Source organism: Schistocerca americana, chromosome 4 (assembly GCF_021461395.2).
Source record: "Schistocerca americana isolate TAMUIC-IGC-003095 chromosome 4, iqSchAmer2.1, whole genome shotgun sequence".
NCBI lineage: Eukaryota > Metazoa > Arthropoda > Insecta > Orthoptera > Acrididae > Schistocerca > Schistocerca americana.
In genome coordinates this window covers 346,676,089-346,696,087 of record NC_060122.1, presented here as the reverse complement: position 1 = coordinate 346,696,087, position 19,999 = coordinate 346,676,089, and the positions used below count along the sequence as shown (strand labels likewise).

General features: G+C 42.8%; 1 protein-coding gene across 1 annotated transcript in view; it reads right to left on the bottom strand.

Moving 5' to 3' along the window:
- LOC124612461 (GTP cyclohydrolase 1) overlaps positions 1–19,999 on the bottom strand; it is a 97,595-nt gene that overhangs the window by 56,913 nt on the left and 20,683 nt on the right. Inside the window, exon 2 of the mRNA XM_047140688.1 lies at positions 5,227–5,436. Coding sequence (XP_046996644.1) covers positions 5,227–5,436 — 210 coding nt within the window. The remainder of the gene's footprint in view (positions 1–5,226; positions 5,437–19,999) is intronic.

The following is a 19,999-nucleotide window of genomic DNA, read 5'->3' as shown; positions in this document are numbered from 1 at the left end:
AAGGTTTTCTCTGGCTGTGATGAACACGACTCACTCCCTAGGTATCCCTCCGCAGCCCCAGCGAAGTTGAAGTGGGAAGTAGCTAAAAGTAGCTCCACCCGTATCAGCTGAGGAACAGAAGCACATACGTTGTTAACTTTCGAATCGATTTTCAAAATAGGGAAGTTAAACATTGCATCTGACCGTGAGCCGTTTTTGCCAATTTTAAGATGAGAACACAGCAATACAGGTCTGCTGCTAGGTGGGCAGTGTAGTAGTAACTCTCGAACCTTCACTTCGAATCGTTCAGCTACTCACAGTTTATAATTTTTGATGTTCACTTTCAATATATTTTTACCACGTAAAATGGCTCTCTGCACGTGTCAATTACTCTCCGTGATCTGTGGCTATATTCGGCCCGAATGTTGTAAGTGTGTAGGTTTTCCTAACAGCTTTACAGCTTTCACCGGTAAACTATTGGATATAGAGATAGGGTACTACACAACTTTGTAAAGTAAGCTAACCGGGACACTTTTGGGAGGCGTCTAGAGCACGTGGAGAAGTCTCAGCAGCTCCTTAAGTCCAGTTTCCTTATAAAGAAATAGAATCGAATGAAATTAGAATCTCGTTTCCAGTCACAGATTTGTATTGCTTAAATAATGACGAGTTGGCACGGTCCTATGATTCAGTTTCATTCAAGTCAAATTATCAATTAATGAATGAAAAATCAATTTTCCCGAGCCAGGTGGAACTGATAACTTTCCTGTGTAGAGGACCCTCGAATAGTGAAGCAGAGCCACTTCCATGATTCGCTATCATTTAATTCGGTAAATACACAAGATGGCGAAAATCGGCAGAAGATACGAGGACGTTACTTTCAGCTTCAAGACATAGCAACGTCGGCGCGTAGCAACACTGATTCTGCCCACACTCTGAGGATTGGTGCCAACACAAGGTCACCAACCTCGGCACCGGAAGAACGAGCTGCCCTTAGGCAGAAAGCTGTGGTAACTGTTCGCATTGCCATCTCCAGTCGAGTTGGCTACAGCCACACTGGTATGCTGCGTCAGACATTACAAAACTACCGAGAGATGCGCTCTCAGCGCTATTTCGTTGCAGTTCTTAGTTGGCTTCACTTTATGACTGATTATTTTAGTGCGTTACCGGTAGTTGCCATTATGCGCATTCCCAAGATTCGCCTGTTTTTCTGGATATCAGTTTCTCTAGGAGTGGAGGAGTTATTGTTTCTCGTTTGATTCTGTATCTGTTTCATGTGCCTTCGGCTTGACTTAAAGCAAGCTGGCGGCTCACATAGTCCAGAATTGCGGTCTGGCTAAATCGCTTTGTATCAAGACTGCCTCGCATTTAAGGATTTTTACGAAAATTTAATTACAGTCCTCTATGTTACTAGCCCGTAGTCTTCTCCCCGTTTCCATCATTAACCAAGTCATTTATCTCAGCCAAATAATTCCCTGCTGTAGGTAGTCAGTCTCGTGTGTCCATGGGCCAGGCAACAGAAGATTAGTAGGAGAGATCGTTTTCATCTACTGGTATGGAAAACAGTGACAGGTAGATCCTTTAAGTTACATCCTTCCCAACGTCTACAGACAACATACAATCAACGAAGAGTATGATTTCAGAAATGTGTACCGCTACCTGGTCACTGCGGTTTTTCTGTGTACAAATGGATGTTTTAGTGACAATGTTAGACTTAATCATTATGGAGTATGACCGGAATTCTGAATGTTGTTTTATTTTGGCACAGTTCTAGTTGACATGTTTTAACAAGCTTCATTTGGACTGCAGCTGTGTCAGACCAGCAACTGTACTGTGACGGTGCCTGTGATGAGCCCTTGCTTTATTCGTAAGAAAGACGTTGAAACCCAGTGGCAGCATAGCCTGCACCTGTCGTAAAGCACCTATGGGGCCACAGAGCCCTGCGCTATAGTCTGAACCAAACATTTCTCCAGCACACACAGAACGTTCCAGTATAAACGCGTGAAACTTGGGCACCGCCTGTAGTCGTAAGCTATCACATATCTCTGTGCTGCCAAAACTTTGGAAACGAAAACTCAATTACAGTATAAATTCATTGTGGATGAAATTCATATTTTAAGGATGTTGTGACTGCAGTAAATAAAGTAACTGACGAGAAAGAAAACCAAACCAGTAACCTTAGATGGAACTGTGTTTTTGTTTAGTGTGTCAAAGACTTAAGTGGCGTGCATTCACCACAGCACAACTTGATGGGGTGTTAACACTGAACAGTTTACCGCGGAACGTACCGCGTGATTATAATTGAAGAGCGTTACTCAAGAAGGTCCAGTGGGCTGTAATTGTCTTATGGCATCGACATATAGGTATGGTAATGCGTTAACGCGAAACCGATTTACGCCGTAAAAAAATTCTAGTTTCAGGTGCTAGGTACATATCAGGGGATTTACGTTGACGGTATTGCACCCGCCTTGTAATTTGACAAGCCATAATGTAAACAGACAGTATGGTTGCTTGTGCAACTTAGGTGAATTGCAACGATTACAGTGCTATACAGAGAGGATCGTCAACTGACAGATCGGAAGAGGGGCCCGATGTCGTTAAATGATTGTGTGGTACGTGGGAGAGGAACACGTGCAGTCCCGATGTTTCTGCGACTGACCTCGCAGCACGTGCCCTGTGTGCCGCTAGTGCTCGTGCAGTGTCACGACAATAATTCATACCATCGTCAACTGTACGGAAAGTTTTGCGGTTTGTATAACACTGGCACCCGTGCAACATGCAGACGGTGCAGCAACTGAAAGCTCACGATCCTCAACAAACGTTCTGAATTTGCTCTTCGGTTTCTGGCACGGATCGACGTTTATGACATGTAGCCGGGCAATATTCTATGGAGTGGAGGCACATTTCACACTGCAGGGTTACGTGAATACACGTAACTGCCGAATTAGGGGTCTTGCTAAACCGCGTGTTGTCCACTAAGAGCCACTGCACTCGCCGTATGTGTGTGTGGATTTACAACCATCTTTACACTCAGTCCTTTCTTCTTTGGACAGAATACATCCAGAGGGCCTGTCAGATGTACCGTGACGTCTGTAAGTTATCTAGACGACCTTTTTTAGCCTGTTAGTCAAACTTGTGGAAATCACTTTTCATGCAAGACGGGGCAACACCGCATATCGCTCGCCGATTGAAGCTCAATGCAACCATACACGAACGTGTTATCGCCGGAGTTTTCCCAAACGCATAGCTGTAAGATCACCTTGTCTGAATCCATGTCTGTTTTGACTCTGAAGGTATCTAAGAGAACGCGCTTACTAGGGATACGTCACGTCTTTACCTGATCTTAAGGTCAGTATACAGGAACATGTCTCAGATTCGACCGGAACTGCTGGGAGCAACTGGTGATCACGTCATGCAGCATCTCGTCGACGTCTCCAGTGCTCAAACTAAACAAATCGTGTAAGCAGCGGCTAGTAATAAAAAAACATTATGCCTTTCTCACTTGTTTGACCTTTTCTGCTCACGTCTTGTCCCTAATCTATTACATATGGATTCTGTACGTCTGTTATTCTCAGCACCAGATTTGCAACTGCTGGCCAAAACTGGAACTCATTTTTTTTGCAGCTTAAATCGGATCCACATTCACGCATTTGAGTATCTGCCAAGTTTCGCTGCCATACGATAACGACCATCCAGACTGGGCGTCCGTGAGTAGAAGCAGTAATTACAATCACTTGGTTGTATGGCAATTTGTCTTACAAGGGGACTCTCCATACTGTAAATCACGGATTTTGATGCGCTTCAAATATGCTGTAGAGGCACTTACCCTGAGTATCTGACTATCTGGATTTTAGCGACGGGCCTAGGTTTTTGAGAAAATCGATTTTTAATTTCATTGAGTGTTTTGTATACCTGTAACATAAGGCGAATTCGGAGGAAATCAGTCGTAAAGGTTCACGGCTACCGCGCTGGAGGTACCGTGTTCAAATCCTGCTCGTGTATTTTTCTTTTTTTTTTTTCAAAATCGACCGCAGTTTTCAATTTTATTTCAATGAATATCAACAAACAGTGTAAGGTGTGCGAAATTATAATGATATATTCAGTAATAAATTTTTTCTGTCATACAATATTACAAAATCTTATTTTTCATAGTCCACATTGCTTAATGTCCCAGAACAATATTGTGGGTGATACTTATCATAGAAACAAACGAAGCACAAATTTTCGCAGCACCACGCGCATTTTATGAAAGAAACAGTCTTTCAGGTGTACGGTTTCATCATAAGCGATACCGTGAAACAATTCTTTTGCATTCAGAAAGATTTCTCTTTCAACCGCTAATTTCGATGCGAACAATACGTATGTAATCATGCTTTCAAAATTAGGTGCCCTGAATTGATGCAGGATTAGTGAATGTAATTTTATCGAATCTTCCCCTAGAAGCGATCTCCCTATTGTCTTCCATCAAGTCGGGACCATTCTGAACAATTTTCGTGAAAATTTTCGCCTGTCGGTAAAAACAAACATCGGAGGGCTGGCAATAAAGAGTGCACTTTGGTGGGACCACTTTTAGGGTGCAGGTGTGCGCCTTCCTTTCATCAGTGAATATCGTATGAAGTTTAATCAGTTTGCCCTCCCCACGAATCGATAATTTACAAAAAAAATTTCTGACCCACGTGCGGAAGAATTACGGAACGCTAAAATTCTTCGTACACCAGTTTCGTGAACTTCCCGCATTTCGTGCAGGACACGACTACATTTCTGTATTTCCCAGTTAATTCGTGTACTCGTTTTTGAACGTTAGGCTCAAAATTTCCTGACGGCCTTGCATACATAAAAAAACACATGGGAGCAGGATTCGAACACGGCACCTCCAGCGCGGTAGGCGTGCATCTTAACCACTGCGCTACGCTGACTAGCTCGGGTTGCATGTAGTGTTACGGGTATAGAAGGCGCGCAAGGAAATTCAAAATCAATTTCCTTAAAAACCAAGGCTGTCGCTAAAAAACCGGATAGCCTGGTACTCAGGGTAAGTGCCTCTACAACATATTTGAAGCGCATCAAAATCCGTGATTTACAGTATGGAGGGTCCCCTTGTTAGATTTCACAGGGCAGAATCTGCGTGCACGTTACGCACAGCACTGTCATAATGGAAACTGTTGCTCCTCCAGTTTAACTGTAGCCAGACCTCTTAGAGTACCTGTTAGAACATGTAGTGTGACAATGAGTAAAAGCGGACGGGGGCGGTACCTTCCAGCGACTGGTCGTAGCCCTTGGTGAAGAAGAGCATGGCCTTGGCGGCGCGCTCGGGCGTCTTGAGCAGGCCCTGGCGGTCCGGGTTCTCGCCCAGGGACGACAGCAGCAAGCGGTAGGCCCGCGTCATCTCGGGCAGCAGCGCCTCGCGCGTCGGCGGCCGGTGGTCCAGCTCCAGGTCGTGGTGGAATGTGCAGTGCTCGTGACCTGTCGGGCCAACACATTTATGTAGCTCGTGCAGTGCTTCGTGGCAAACAATAAGACGTTCACCAACGAATTGAAAAACATGGTCTTCAAATATTAAAAAAAATGGTAATTATGACTCACTGGTCCACTCGATGCAAAACACACCCTTAGCACCAAAGAAATTAGTGTTACCGTCGTAAACACTTGTAAAATACTAAATCTACTCAAATTTTGATCCTTTCAAGTACATTATAAATATATTGTACCTGTGGTCATAGGGGAAAATGGAAAAGTAAATTCTACAGCATATCTCAAGAGGAATTCTGAAGAAAATTAGCTAGATTTAGCATCATGAAAAGGTACTTCCTGCTGACCACTTTACTGGACTGCTAGATTTGTTGTTGTAGGTTTGAATAAAATGCACGTATAACGGAGATGCTTCTGGAAGTAAAATGAGAATCCTTGGAACGAAGGCGACGAACTTTCAGAGGAACACTATCAACAAAATTTGGGGAACAGGGATTTGAAGCTGACTGCGGAACGATTCTACTGCCACCACCATGTATTTCGCTTAAGGACCACAATGATACGATTTGAATAATTAACACTCATATGGAGGCATATAGCCAGTCGTCTCTCCCTTGTCCTATTTGCTGCGAGTGGAACAACAAAGCAAATTAGTACTACTACTACGCATCGTACAGTAACTTGAGGAGTATGTATGTAGATACAGATGAAGTAAATTAAAGAGGGACGCCAGGCCTTGGAAGAAGACTAATGGAATTACTGAGAGATTACAGAGGAAGAAGATAGGAGAGAAAGGAAAACGAAGGTAGGGATAACTAGCGAAAGTAGTTAACGAACCAGATGCCATCAGCTGCTGATATTCAGAACATACGCTTATTCTGGGTTAAAAAGTCTTATCTGTTTCACTTAACGCCGAACATGACGAAACCTCGCCATGATAGCCTAGTTTCTTTTTTGACAGATCTCTCACTGTCAGTATCATACTACAGAACGTTCTATTTATACGGTAATACTTCAATTTGATTAGAGCCTATGTATGAATACATGTTACAACTGTATGGGTCCAAACCAAGAGCTGTCAAGCAGGAAACGTCGAAAATGCTGGAGAACATATTTATGCTGTCTGGAATTTATTTCACGTTACTAGTCGTTAGAGGCATTTAAGTGGTTCGTTGAATTAGACCATTTTGTTACTCAGTTCTACGAATCTAACTGACATAACTGCCAACAGAAAAGAAGCAAGTAGGGTTTTCATTTAACGTCTCTTTGCCGTATGACACAGGAAACTTATTAGCTCGGTTGTAGAAGAATGGGCTGGAAGCGGCACGCACCCATTTAAGAAAGCATCTCTTCATTCGCCTAAAATGAAAACTAAAAATAGATTTCTATTCGGAGTGCGCGTTGCGAATTCCTGAAAAGCAAACAATTTAAGTCAGTGTCTTAACCATTGCACAATTTCTTGGGCTTGCCAGATCTGTGTACTCCAGTGATTAGGTATTTCAATATTTTTGTAATGGATGGCGACAACATGCGAATTTTTTTTGTACCGGAAGTTTCTTAATATGTATAAAACAAGGAATCTAGTCTGAGAAGCAGTTAGTCAAGAAAGCGAATTTTAGATACTTTGTGCTCATAACCGTTGGTGTAAAGTTTCATTAAAGACTTAATTACAGTAGATGTCTCAGTTATTCAGTGACGCACCGGATAAACGTCTGAAACAATGCAAGTCCTACTTCCAGGAAACAAGCTGTCCCTTGGAGGTGGAAGTTGAACGCGTCATGACTTTTCTGTTTTGCGACAGTAACGAGACAGGAATTCTTGCAGACTGCTTTTGCTGTTTGTGAACAGTACAATCAGTCGTTCTTTGTTTTCTCTAGAGGTGCTATCGATGTTTCAGGCGAATGAATTTTGCGGTTCTGGCTGACCACTTCAACTGATGAAACAAAGTATTCTACTCTTCAGAAGCGACAGATGCTGCTATTTAGGGTGCGACGATTCCTCGAGGCAACATTAACATGTGGCTCAACTTTTGTTTTATACCTACCAGTGTCAAATTATTTAAATTTTGGCTTAAATTCGCGTAATACCTAAGCACCGAGAAGAAATTTTACTGGGACTTAAATATTTGCGGTAAATACTGCATCGGTTCCAAAGCGGTGTAAGTTCCACACGAGCGTTTCCTTCTATTTCAATGAACCTTTGCTGTGCTCCGCAGTTTTGTTGACAACCCCGTAACAATTATTCTGACAGTTACGTGTGAATATCAGTGAATAAATGCAGATGTTCGTATTCGTCGCTATGTGTAGCCCCTACACGGCTTCGAAACGGTGATCATCTTTGGTAGCTGCTCCTACACTGCCTAAGCGTGTAGGAACACTGAATGGGCTTTTGACGACAGGGCCATTGGAGCAGCATTCCGTGATAGACGTGATGTCATTAACGCGAGACGCGAGTCTCCCTACGTTGTGAAGAGAGCCCGATCCGTCTGACCAATCAGGCACGCGGGCGCACAGACACACAGACACACAGCCGTACACTCAGCAGCTACAGGAAGCATTCCGGCTGAGTTACGTGTTCGCTGTCTCAAACATGTGAAGAAAACAAAACTACATTCTTATAGCCGAAAGTTCGGTGTGTGTCAATTGCATTCAGCGCCTGATAAAAGCTGACGAGTAAACGTCATTTACAACTGAAAGATTTGTTAATGTAGCTTGACACCCGTCTCTTTTGAAACTGGCAGTGTAAACGCTGCGATAATTTCAGAACAAGCATAGTACACGAAAAATCATTGTACTGAATCGACGAACAGCAATTTAAATAACGCAATGAGTAAGCAGTGTCCTCAGGATGTCAGCAATGATAGAGAGACGAAAACGGTACTGGGATAGCAGTTTTACAGAAACATCAGTATGACCGAGTAAGATTTTTATTAATAGTGTCGATTACTTACACTGGAAACTTGTTAAACCACAAACACAGGAAGACCATTTGTTAGACTGTTTATCAGTGGGCTATTCCAAATGATACAGAGAAGATTACAGTGTTTTCATAAGCTTTCACAGATACCTTCACAGCATTGCAAAAACTTTAATCAAATATTACACGTGAGGCAAAGGTAACAAGGTAAATGCAGTTAGCTTTTGTTTCTTCTAAGCTTACGTAAGTGCATATACGTAAATAATGCACTGGAAGTGTTTGGACAGATTCGTTGTAAGAGAAAGAGAGAGTTGTTTACGCACAGCGTAGTTCCTCTTTGAACAGAAGCAATTTTACCTCTTCATGCTGTAGACATTAAAACCTAGAATGTATGTATATTTTTCCTAGGTGACAAACTTACCTACATCTCTTACCTATGGATATTGAGGCACTTTAACAAAATGCAGAAATTGGATGCCAACAAAACTATCTTACAGAGCGAAAATATGTCCGCTACTGTCAAAGAATTACATACAATGGCATAAGAAATATTTGGTTGGTTATCAAGATTTGAAAACAAAGACGAAATAAGGAACGCACAACATATAGTATGAAATTGTGTTTGCGGCTACAAACTATAGGAAGCAATAATCAGATTATCATTCTTTAGTGAGGCCGACAAAGGTAGATTCCTCGCCTATGGTGCCAAGATACTCAGAGCCGGCAGTAGAAAACCATTTCCAGAAAATTAACTGAAGAAGATGCCAAAGGAAAATTAGTTCAATATTCGGCCCAAATAAAGCACAAAAAGCTTTGCCCCGATTGTAGAAACGTTTGAAGCAGTAATTAGAAAATTAAGTCCAACATGGTTTTGTTCAATTATTTCTCCTGCTATAGGGTAACATTTTTATTTGTTCGTAGGAAGATGACCCAGTATTAACAGTGGCACAGAATGGTGATCTACACTGTGCTTGTCTTTCATGTTTATTTTGTAAATACACCGAGAGAAAAAGAATCGTAATATTAAAAAATAGAGCAATGAAATTTTGGGAATACGTTTGTCTAAATAACATAGTTAAGTGATTAATACTGCAAGATCACAGGTTGATGTAATCGTGAAATAAGCCATAGCAATTGTGAAATGCTGATGCATTAAGAACTAGTGTAACAGCGAGAATGCTGAATGCAAATATGCAAACGTACATGCTTCGTACAGGTACCGCATGTCAGCTTGTGGGATAGATTATCATTCACTTGCTCCGTCAATACAGGGACGATTACTGCTGCTTGTGGATGACGCTGGAGTTGTCCGATGATAAGTATGTGCTCGAGTGAAGACAGATCTGGTGATCTAACGGGCCGAGGCAACATCTCGAGATACTGCAGAGTATGTAGGGTTACAATAGTGGTGTGTGGGCGAGCGTTATTCTGTTTGAAAAAACCCCTGGAACCATGTTCATGAATGGGAGGACAACAGTTCGAATCATCGGACTGACGTGCAAATTTGCTGTCAGCGTGCGTGGAATAACCGCGGGAATGGTCCTGCCGTGATACTAAATAGCGCTCCAGACCTAACTCCAGGTATAGGTCCAGTGAGTCAAGCATACAGACAGGTCGTTTCCAGGTCCTCAAACTGGCCTCATCCTAACCAACACTCGCCCATCATTGGCCTCGAGGCAGAACCAGCTTTAATCAGGAAACGCAAGATAGCTGCATCCTGCCCTCCAATGAGCTCTCGTTTGACGCTACCGAAGTCTCAGATGGTGGTGGTTTGGCGTCTGTGGAATGCACGGTACGGAGCGTCTGGCTCAGAGCTGTCCTTGAAGTAAGCGATTTGTAACAGTTCGTTGAGTCACTGTTGCGCACTCAACTGGTCAAACTGCTCCTGCAGATGGTGTATGATGCGCCAGAGACATACGCCGAAGACGATGGTCTTCCCTCCCTGTATTGCCACGTGGCCATCCCGAGCCCGGTCTTCATGCGACCGTAACATCGTCACGACGACGGCTGACACCTGCCATGTACAGTGGCTACAGTCCTGTCAAGTATCTCTGAAATATCGCAGAAGGAACATACAGCTTCTCGTAGCCATATTACACGACCTCGTCCAAAATCAGCGAAGTGCTGATAGTGGCCTCTTTGTCACCTTAAAAGCAATTTTGACTAACGTCGACTCACCACGGCCAATCTCGAAGCTAGCTAACGCTCACCGTTACAGCGTGTATTTAAAGCAAATCTAATTTGTACTGCTAGTATCATTCTTATGAAACTGATGCGAAATCTTCATAGATAGCATTTGGATCTAGAAATACGCCTACCAACTTTTGTTTTTATCGCACAACTCCTTAGCGTTGCGATTTTTGTTTCCTGGGTATTTCTGAATGTATAGTACATGCGTAAGAATTTTAGAACTGCTGTTAAATGATCTATTTTGTTCTGCTTGTAAGAGCTGGAGAAATGCATGAGACGAACTTTCTTCTCGGATGTAGCTGAGCAAGTGAGGAACCTGAATCCAGTATTTTGCTTTACATCTCTGGCAGCAAGGGGTTTGCAGGATAAAGAAAAATTAGAGTAGGTAGTTATGAAAATACGTAATTTATTGAAAAACTGCTATATTAACATGCGCACGATCCATCTTATTGCCAAGCTGAATATCCATCTGCGGTTGCATCTGTATCAGAGCGGCAAGCGTGTTTCAAAGTATGTGACTAAACAAAGCTGGTGTAGCGCAGTACACGTGGTTCCCTCGTGCCTGCGCCACGCAACAGGTCTTGACGTGCAGCCGTGGCCGGGGTCAATTGGCAGCGTCAATGCCGAGCACGAGCAAGGCGCGGCAAAACATGGAGCAGCGCATCTGCGCCACAAACGCCACCCCCTCCCCCTTCCCGCGATTACTCTTGTGCCATCCTCTGGAGGCGCGCCGTCTCGGCTGTCACAATCGATTATCGACACGGCGCGGCGGCCCCGCTTCCCCCTCATACCCACAGCCGCACATACCGATTGCTGAGTTTGCCTCAGCCATGAACGGCATTTAGTCGCACTACCACCCCCAGGCCCTATTTCAATCAACTTCTCTCTTAACTGTCTCGTATCATCTGACAGTAATTGCGCTGAAGTTAATAATTTCAGTAATGTTGACTATTACCTGGCAGCCATTGACATCAAATATTATTCCCTATTAACCGTAAATGTCTCACTTTTTAGCAGTTGCTGTAACGCTAACAGAATTCAATGGAGATTTACGATACTCTAACATGCGAGCAATTGACGGTTGATGATATAGATCATACGGTGTCTGACACTTTCACTTTTCATCTAGATACATTAACTGGGTGCTCGTATTTGGAGCTTACATCAATGAACTTAAAACTTGTTCTAGAACTGTTATCAGTATGCTTAACCATATGAGCCTTTGAATCTCCACGAAAGATAGTATGCAGATATTTTCTCGTAAGTAAATCGATTACACTTATTTACGACTCTTGACAACTTCAGGCAAGCACAACTTTAAAAATTTCTTCTGCTCACGATAGACTAATGTGCAGGGAAAGACTGCAGCCGTGCTCATTCTGAATTTAGTATTATTTATAGCAGAGTTACTTAATAGCCGGAAAAATAGATTAAAACTTAATGTGCGTTGGTAACTTTTGTCATATTTGATTATTTAAAGTGCATTCATCTCTACCCTTGCAGAGGTGTCCTTAGTTAAATGCTACATAATTTTAGTCTGGCACAGTCTTTGCACCTAAAATTTTATCGAGTCAGATAATCTGGAAAGAACCAGAAAAGAAATAGACGTCGGAGCAGCACGTTCAGTACTGGCGCTGGGGAAGGATATCCCGTCGTATTGCATCAGGTTTCCTATTAAGTATCCCCAACGTTTTGATTCGCATTTCTTATTTCTGTCAATTCATACTATACTGTACTTTTAGGCTGACGAAGTGTGTAACATTCTTCCAGCTCTGTGTTTCAGCTGCATTTAGTTACTTAAAACTTATGAATTTTAGCTGCTTTTTTTCCTGTAGGACAGATCTAATTTTTTTCCGTGAGAGCATCTGTTAATGACGAGAAGAAAGTGTAAGCCCCACGAGTGACTCCACTGCAAAACCAAATGGTCCCTAAGTACTTTTAAACTGGAAATTAAGCTCCCACACTCGCTAGCATCACTTACATGCGGTCCACATAATTTTTCAAAGGCATTTATTAGCTATGAGACTGACTAAAAACAATTTTGGCAATTTGTGTGAAACATTGTCCACGTTGCATACGTTTTATTTGAGGAGATATCCCACAGGATACGAATGGTGCTAAGTGTACTATCTGCTCCCAAACTTCCACAGACAAGATACGCAGATACTAGATTATCTAGGTGGTTCAAAACTACTTAGCTGCTCGTAGACATTCGGAGCAGGACCTTTAATTTCTAGACGAGATGCCGAAGACTTTCCATGTAAGAGGTATTTTCCATCTGCTTCTCCTATTTCTATACTAACCGCAAAAGACCCAAAAATAATTTTTATTTCCAATACAGTATTAGGCAAACTGACCACACTGGGACGGGGATTATACACATAGTACAGCCCGAATGTAGCTTTCCTTGTGGGAAAGAAGGCTGGGGGTTGAACGTCCGCCGACGACGAGTTGATTAGAGACGGAGCACAAGCTCAGAATGATTAAGTGTAGGGAAACGACTGGGTCCATTTGGAAGGACTCATTTGCCTTGAGCATTTCAAAAACACCACGGCAAATATAGACCTGAACAGCAGACGGGGATACAAACTCCTGTCTTACCAACTGGGCTGGCTATCTCCTTACACCCATTAGTCGCGGCACTGCTGTCTGCCTAGTAAAACAACTGTTCTGAAGAAATTTATGAACGTATAGTGAACTTGGGTCCACGAAATAACGCTCTGCATCGAAAGTACACATTTACTTTAAGCTAAAGACGACAGAACAGGAAAAGATCAACGTTCCAATAGACAAATTCGTTGAACATAGAATGTAACTATCTACGAATAACGAAATCTGACAGACATTGACCCTACGATGAGATACTGCTGTCTCTGGCTCCGGCCAATCTCATTTGTGGGCCGTGTCGTATCACATGCGGTCCAGAGTCCTGTGATAGTATGTCTGCCTGTCTATGAAATGGTCTCTTACATCCAGGGCAAGACAGATGGTGCGGTAAAGATAAACGCCGTTCTCGCCCAGGAAGAGCAAAGGCAGCTCCACACGGAACAATTCTGCCTACGTTTGTATTTGAGAGTTAAGCAATTTCGGGATGCCACTTAAAGAAAAAACTGATTTCTTGTAACCTTTTCCCTTTGGTCAGGTGCTATCCTCAATGACATGGTTTTATTTACTGTAAAATGTAAGTTACATGGGAAAGAACTTGGCACACCACCACCACCACCACCACCACCACCACCACCACCACCACCATTGCATTCCATCGCTTGTCCAGGGAGTCTCGGAGTAAACACATACTACGTGCTCTTTCCAATCCTAATTTCACTGAATTACTTTTTAGTCCCATCCTTATTTCTTATTTTAACTTTTGTGCAGAAACTTCAGTTTTGACTTTTCAAGTTTTTTTAGGTTTTTTCATCTTAAGATCCAACTTTCTGCTGCTGTGGATAGTACAACGATTTATATAAATTTCTTTTCTATTTCTATTCTCGTTCTTACCGTGCCACATATGTTGTTAAGTATTAATTTCCTCCTCCTCCTCCCCCTCCCCCTCCCCCTCCTTCTCCTGTCCCATTATTGTATTACTGATGATTGTCTTGGTTCTTATGGGGGTACTTTCCGGAAAGACCCTTTTTAGTTTTCGATATCTTCAATTTAAAATTTAGGCTTGTATTGTTTAATCTACGTATCACCATTTGAAATTTGCCTTCGTTGTCTTGTATTCTTACCTGGTCGTTGGTAAAAGGCATCGTATTTAGAAATTTGTCTTCAGTCTTAAAGGCTCAGGTATGTGCGTTTCATCCATTCCCCGGCAGATCGTCGATGTAGATGTTAACATCGTTGGTGATCTTTTATTACTTCCTACGTCATTTACGCTGTCTTTGCCAGTATCTGTTCTTTTTTTGGTGTTTATATAAACATTGTTTCTCAATGCACCCGATGGAAGTGCAGTGTATCACTTTCCTAGATTACTGACCACAGCTTTTTCCTGTGGTTGCGGTTAAATGCTTTTTCATAGTCGATAAATTCTAGATTAATTTCCAGACAATCGTCTCTTTTGCATAATTTGGCACAGCAAGACGAGTACTTTTAGGGATAATTATAGTCCACAATGTCGAGGTAAGCTTTTGTTAAACCCTTACCGTAATTTCACGTTTGGCTGTCTCTGTGACTGGAGCAGGCATAATTTCCTTTCGAACAGGACACACACACACACACACACACACACACACACACACACACACACACACACAAGTAAACAGTACTTTTTCCAACGGATTATTTGGTATTTATAAAGCCAATGCCAGAAATCTACACTGGTTTCTTCTGTTTCCTTTCCGGGTCACAGGGCACATAGCTTCGACGTGGCTTCGTATTCGAGGAAGAGAAGCTGAGGTTGTGACAGGAGCGACGTGCGGAAGCGGCGCAGGGATTGGAGCGAGGAGCCGACGGGATTGCTATCGACCGGCGGCAGGTATGGGGCCGAGGTTGCAGCTGGGATCCGCCGTTTATTGCTCGCGCCCACTGAGCGTGTGCTGCTGTAAATGCCCCTCTCCACTCTAAGCAGCGTCTCATTCACCCGGACCGTGTCACGTCGTGTTTAGGAGCCGGCGAAGTGAGGCTGTATTTTATTTGCCGATTGTGGACATTACTTTCGCCCCTATCCCGTTTCCAGTGGGTTGCGATATCCCATTCGTTTGAACATTGTCCAGAAATGAGTGTCAAATTAGGCTTCGCAAATTAATATGTAAATCCAGGTAAGTCATTTCCGATACTTTCCAGATTTGATATTTTCCTGGCCGTCAAGCAGTGTTAACTATCACATTCTTCTGCAGAGTATTCATATTACTGAGCTGCTCTCTTCATCTTGTGCCGCAACTGATCATAAATTTAAGCGCCATCTGTGTAAAGTGTACATTTTGTTATATTACTTACACTTTGACTACAAGAGCAAGATTTTTTCTGACCTCCACAGTGGTTTACAACTAAGGTAAGATAAGCGCTAGAAGATTAATATTTCAGAGGCAAAAAACTACCTTAAGGTATATTCTTTGCTGTCCTGACTGTGTATTTCATTCGTGTTACGCAGAACTGTCGCATTTATCCGAAGCGAATAGAAAAGTGCCGAAACAGTGATGTATGCAATGTCCGTAGGTAAAGGGATACTCGTGATCCACTGAAACATGTCGACACTGTACAGTGTACATTTTAACAATTGCCGCACGTGCTATACTAGCAGCTTTCGTACAATGCGCCTACTACCGTCTGTGTCGACACATCTTGGGTGTAGTGGTTCTGACTGCATGTTGGCTTCAATAATTTCATGGAAATTCGACAAAGGTATGGAAAAAAATCGAACCCTCGCTATAACTCAGAGCCATGGGCTCTCTCTCTTCCCCTGTTTGTGAAGGCTACATGAATCCAGTCCTGCACTTACTTCAAACCCCGCGGCAGCCTCTGAATAACACATTGATTTCAGAGCGTATTTTGTCATCTTCGAAAGTATCTCAATGCAGGCGCATTGTACGAAAGCTGCTAGTATAGCACGTGCGGCAAGTGTCGACACCGTACAGTGTACATTTTAACATGTTTCAGTGGATCACGAGTATCCCTTTACCTGCTCTTCCGAATGGGAGCCCAGAGTCTTCCCACTGCGCCACCATGCTCGGTCACTAAATCGAAAGACTAACTCGTTTCTGCGCCTTCTGTGGATTTGATATTAATCTGCACATGACACTACACTTGTGTGCAGATCTTTGAAACATTTTCTTTCTCCTTTTTCGTCAACAGGCGACAAGTAGGAAAACATTGACGATAATCACAACTACGTTTCCGTTACAGAGATTATCGTATTGCACTTGGGGTATGAAGGCTCCAGCAAATCTCCCTTGTTCCGGAGACACCGTGCAGTGAAGTTGCACAGTGAGCGGCAGCGGCGCGACCGCCGGGGTCGGAACAGACGTCAGCTGCCCGCGGGGTTCAGGGTCGCCTTATCTGCCTATGGTGGCCGCAGGACGGGCCCACTCCTGCTGCGTTTCATACATACTCTCAGCAGACTGTGCTCACCTACGTCTACGTAGTTTTGAGTTCCAGCTTCGTACAGTACGAATTTATGAAGGTCTATACATTACGCTGCGTAATACAAAATGTTCATGTAGAACTACGACTCAAGCATCCATAAATCTAGACTTTTCATGTGGTTCCGGGACATTTTTTGTAGCAGGAAGCGTAATGCTCAAGTATTGTGGTTTCCACTGGCATTGTCCAGTGCGCTAACTGAATCAATGTTAGAAAATACAATCTTCGATTCTATAGACTTCGTGTATCCTACCTAATCACTTCTTTATTTACTGTCTTCAATAATAAAACACCCTGCTCCGAAATTTTGAATTTAAATGTGTCGTGATAGTTTCTTATACCAACAAGTTCCGAACAGATACCATCAAAACACGCCATCGTTTTGGTGTGTGTTACGATATTCGGCTACAGAGGCAGATGTTCGTCAGCACGTATGTAGGAAGTGTATTGAAATCACGAAAGTTTACGACTGATTATGTAAGTGCGGGGAAACAGCTTTAACGCTTTTTAGGCTCGCAAGCAGCTTGGAAATATGATTTCTCAGGGCTTCTAGACGCGACTGATTTATGATGTGCCTTCGAGTATTCAAGGAGGGTCATTCTATTAGCTACTCTGACGAAAACCTGAAAAAATACGATAAATCGAATTTATCTTGAGAGCACAAGGTGACACGAACAGAATTTCAAGGTTTCATGCAATATACGAACATGATATGACGAACTTAACATAATACCAGACAATTTAGTCTGCAGAGATACCAGTATAGTAAAATTGGGAACAGAAAAATAGCTTTGAGACCATATCTTCTTTCTGCAGACGCTACTGTATAAACGATACTGTATATTATCTCATCCTACGAAAAGCAAAAAGGCATAACATCGAAGATTTGCTTATTCTACTTATTACTTTGTTTGCCAAATCGAGGATAGGGGTATCACCAACTTACCGACCTTGTTAAAGAACGGAGACGTACACAGGTGGGACTAAGTTCAACAAGGGGCGGTTGCGGTGATAATTTATGGCTGAGGGCGCTAAACAGCCATGTCATCAGCGCCCTGGTAGAAATGGTATACCGATGAACGTCGTGAAAATCTATGGAAGGATATCAATTAATTACGGCGTGAACGGAGGAATTTAAGCATTCATTCTTTCTCCGCTCTAAGTAAGTAGACAGAACTGAACAAACGCTAACATGTGGTACCATACACAAAGACATTCTGCCATTTACTATCGTGTTTTGCAGAGTCTAGATGTAGGATGATAGTCTTACACATAGAAATGGAATGAACGTCTGAACTATGTTTATGCAAAGTAGGAACGCGAAGGGGAATATTAGATAAGGATCTCTGCAAAACGCAGAAGCCCATCAGGCCAATCAACAAACAGCCCACTGTTTCGTTCTGTGGATCCTAGATTAACTTTGCTCGAACCTCAAAAAAAGCGGGGAATGAAAATTTGTCATCCAAGGAATACTGCGGCCCTTAGAAGCGCAATATGGCTTCAGGGTTCCAGGTATCATAATACTCTGAATGTGGTGTAAGCTACTTGAGGCAGTAGAACTGTCTGCACCCTATACCGAAATCAACGACGCATCAAGTAAAAAAAATAAATTTCCGCAGATTCCGAACACAGCATTGCTAAAACACACACACACACACACACACACACACACACACACACACAAGATCTTGCTTAGGCATACATGGGTCATAGCACAGGAACTAAACAGACCACCATAGTTACAAAGTGTCAACTTTAGTGGAGATAGGGCTACGCACTCAGCAATATGTGAACGCGGGTCACGAAAGTAAGAGGGTGGAATTATGTTCCTTGTTACACCCGTGATTGAAATGACAACGTAGCGGACGACATACTGCATAATCGCTGGTGCCAATGTAATTTACGTAAGAGATATCACATCTGACAGTTGCTTTGCTGACCGAGGTAGTGGTGAATATTAGAGTTCAGAATTTTATACAGAATTAACGCACTAAGTTCACCGAGAACACACTGTGGTAATACCGTAGCGAAAGCTTTGCCCCTGTACCCTGTATCACGTTCCCCGCAGTGACCCGAAATTACGCCAAGATGGTTCCCACAACACGTTCGCGTCAAATTACTACCCCCATTTCTGTCCAATCCGAGCTAGCTTTCCATGTTCTTCGATGAAGTCATGTGATACGCCACATTTTATTTTCTGAAGCAGTGCAGCAGAACGTCAGTGAATAATTCGCTAAGTGGCCGGGTGAGAGTGCTGCTTATTTAAATTCCTCGCGGGAGCGACGCAGCCACTTCGGCGCGGCCCTCCGCCATTAAACCAGTGACGGAGCTGCGGGCGAGAATGCGGGGGAGGACGGGCCGTTTGAAAAACAATGGCTGCTGAATTAAAGATGCCATCGCCTCCATCTTCGCCGTGTCCGGACACCGGCCGCTATCTGTGCGGTTCGCCGCCCTTCAGCGTGCGAGATGCGCTCCTGGGGCACCTGCTGCTCCAACCTTCTCAGAGTTCAAAGTTTATTCATTACCATAGCGAAAAGGCAATCGAGGCGCAATGACTGATCGAGAACCCAAGTAAATACAAAAAAAGGAAAAATCAGCTTAAGCACTAAGCCATATATTGGCATTTGGTCTTAGAAACTACAAAAGAGTAAGTATTGAGAGAGTGTATACTTGTTCGCACGAATTCCTTACATTTCCAGTATCTCCATCATCGATCTGCGATGCTATCTTGATATCTTTACGATTTGTCTTTCCATCGATTTCCTCACAACATACAGCCTCTTGTACCAGACATATCCAACACTAAAATGTCCAAAACCCAACAAGAATGAGTTCATAGTAAACATAGTAACACATATCAATGTATCTTCGTTGGTAGTGTGTCCAATCTGCTTCATTTATCAATTTCATGTTTCTTTTCAGTTAATTTCACTTCCGAGCCGTGACGCTGTAATAGATTTTAGCTTAAAAAGACACTTACTGAAAATTTGTTTCTTGGTGACTGTTTCATGTGTGATTTACTCGGGAAAGAAACTAATGCGTATTTCCTACTCTGTGTTTTCGTTTTTTCAGTCACGGGAATCTTTTCTTTCGAAATCTTTTTCCTCGTTTTGACTTTGATACTACGATGTTTCAGTTGTCTCTCTATGGAGAGTTTTAAGAATGGAATTCTTACATAACAAATCAAATATTACAATTCTTTATGAGATCCTTATGACATCCTACCGAGAGAAGCAATCAGTTTAGACACTGATGGTGATGCTTCGTACGTTAATCTTATTTGAACATTATTCTGAGCCTCAGGCGCTCTGATGATGACCCAGTTGCTTCCTACTGTATCTCCTCCTAAGTATAGGATTCCTTGGTATACAGT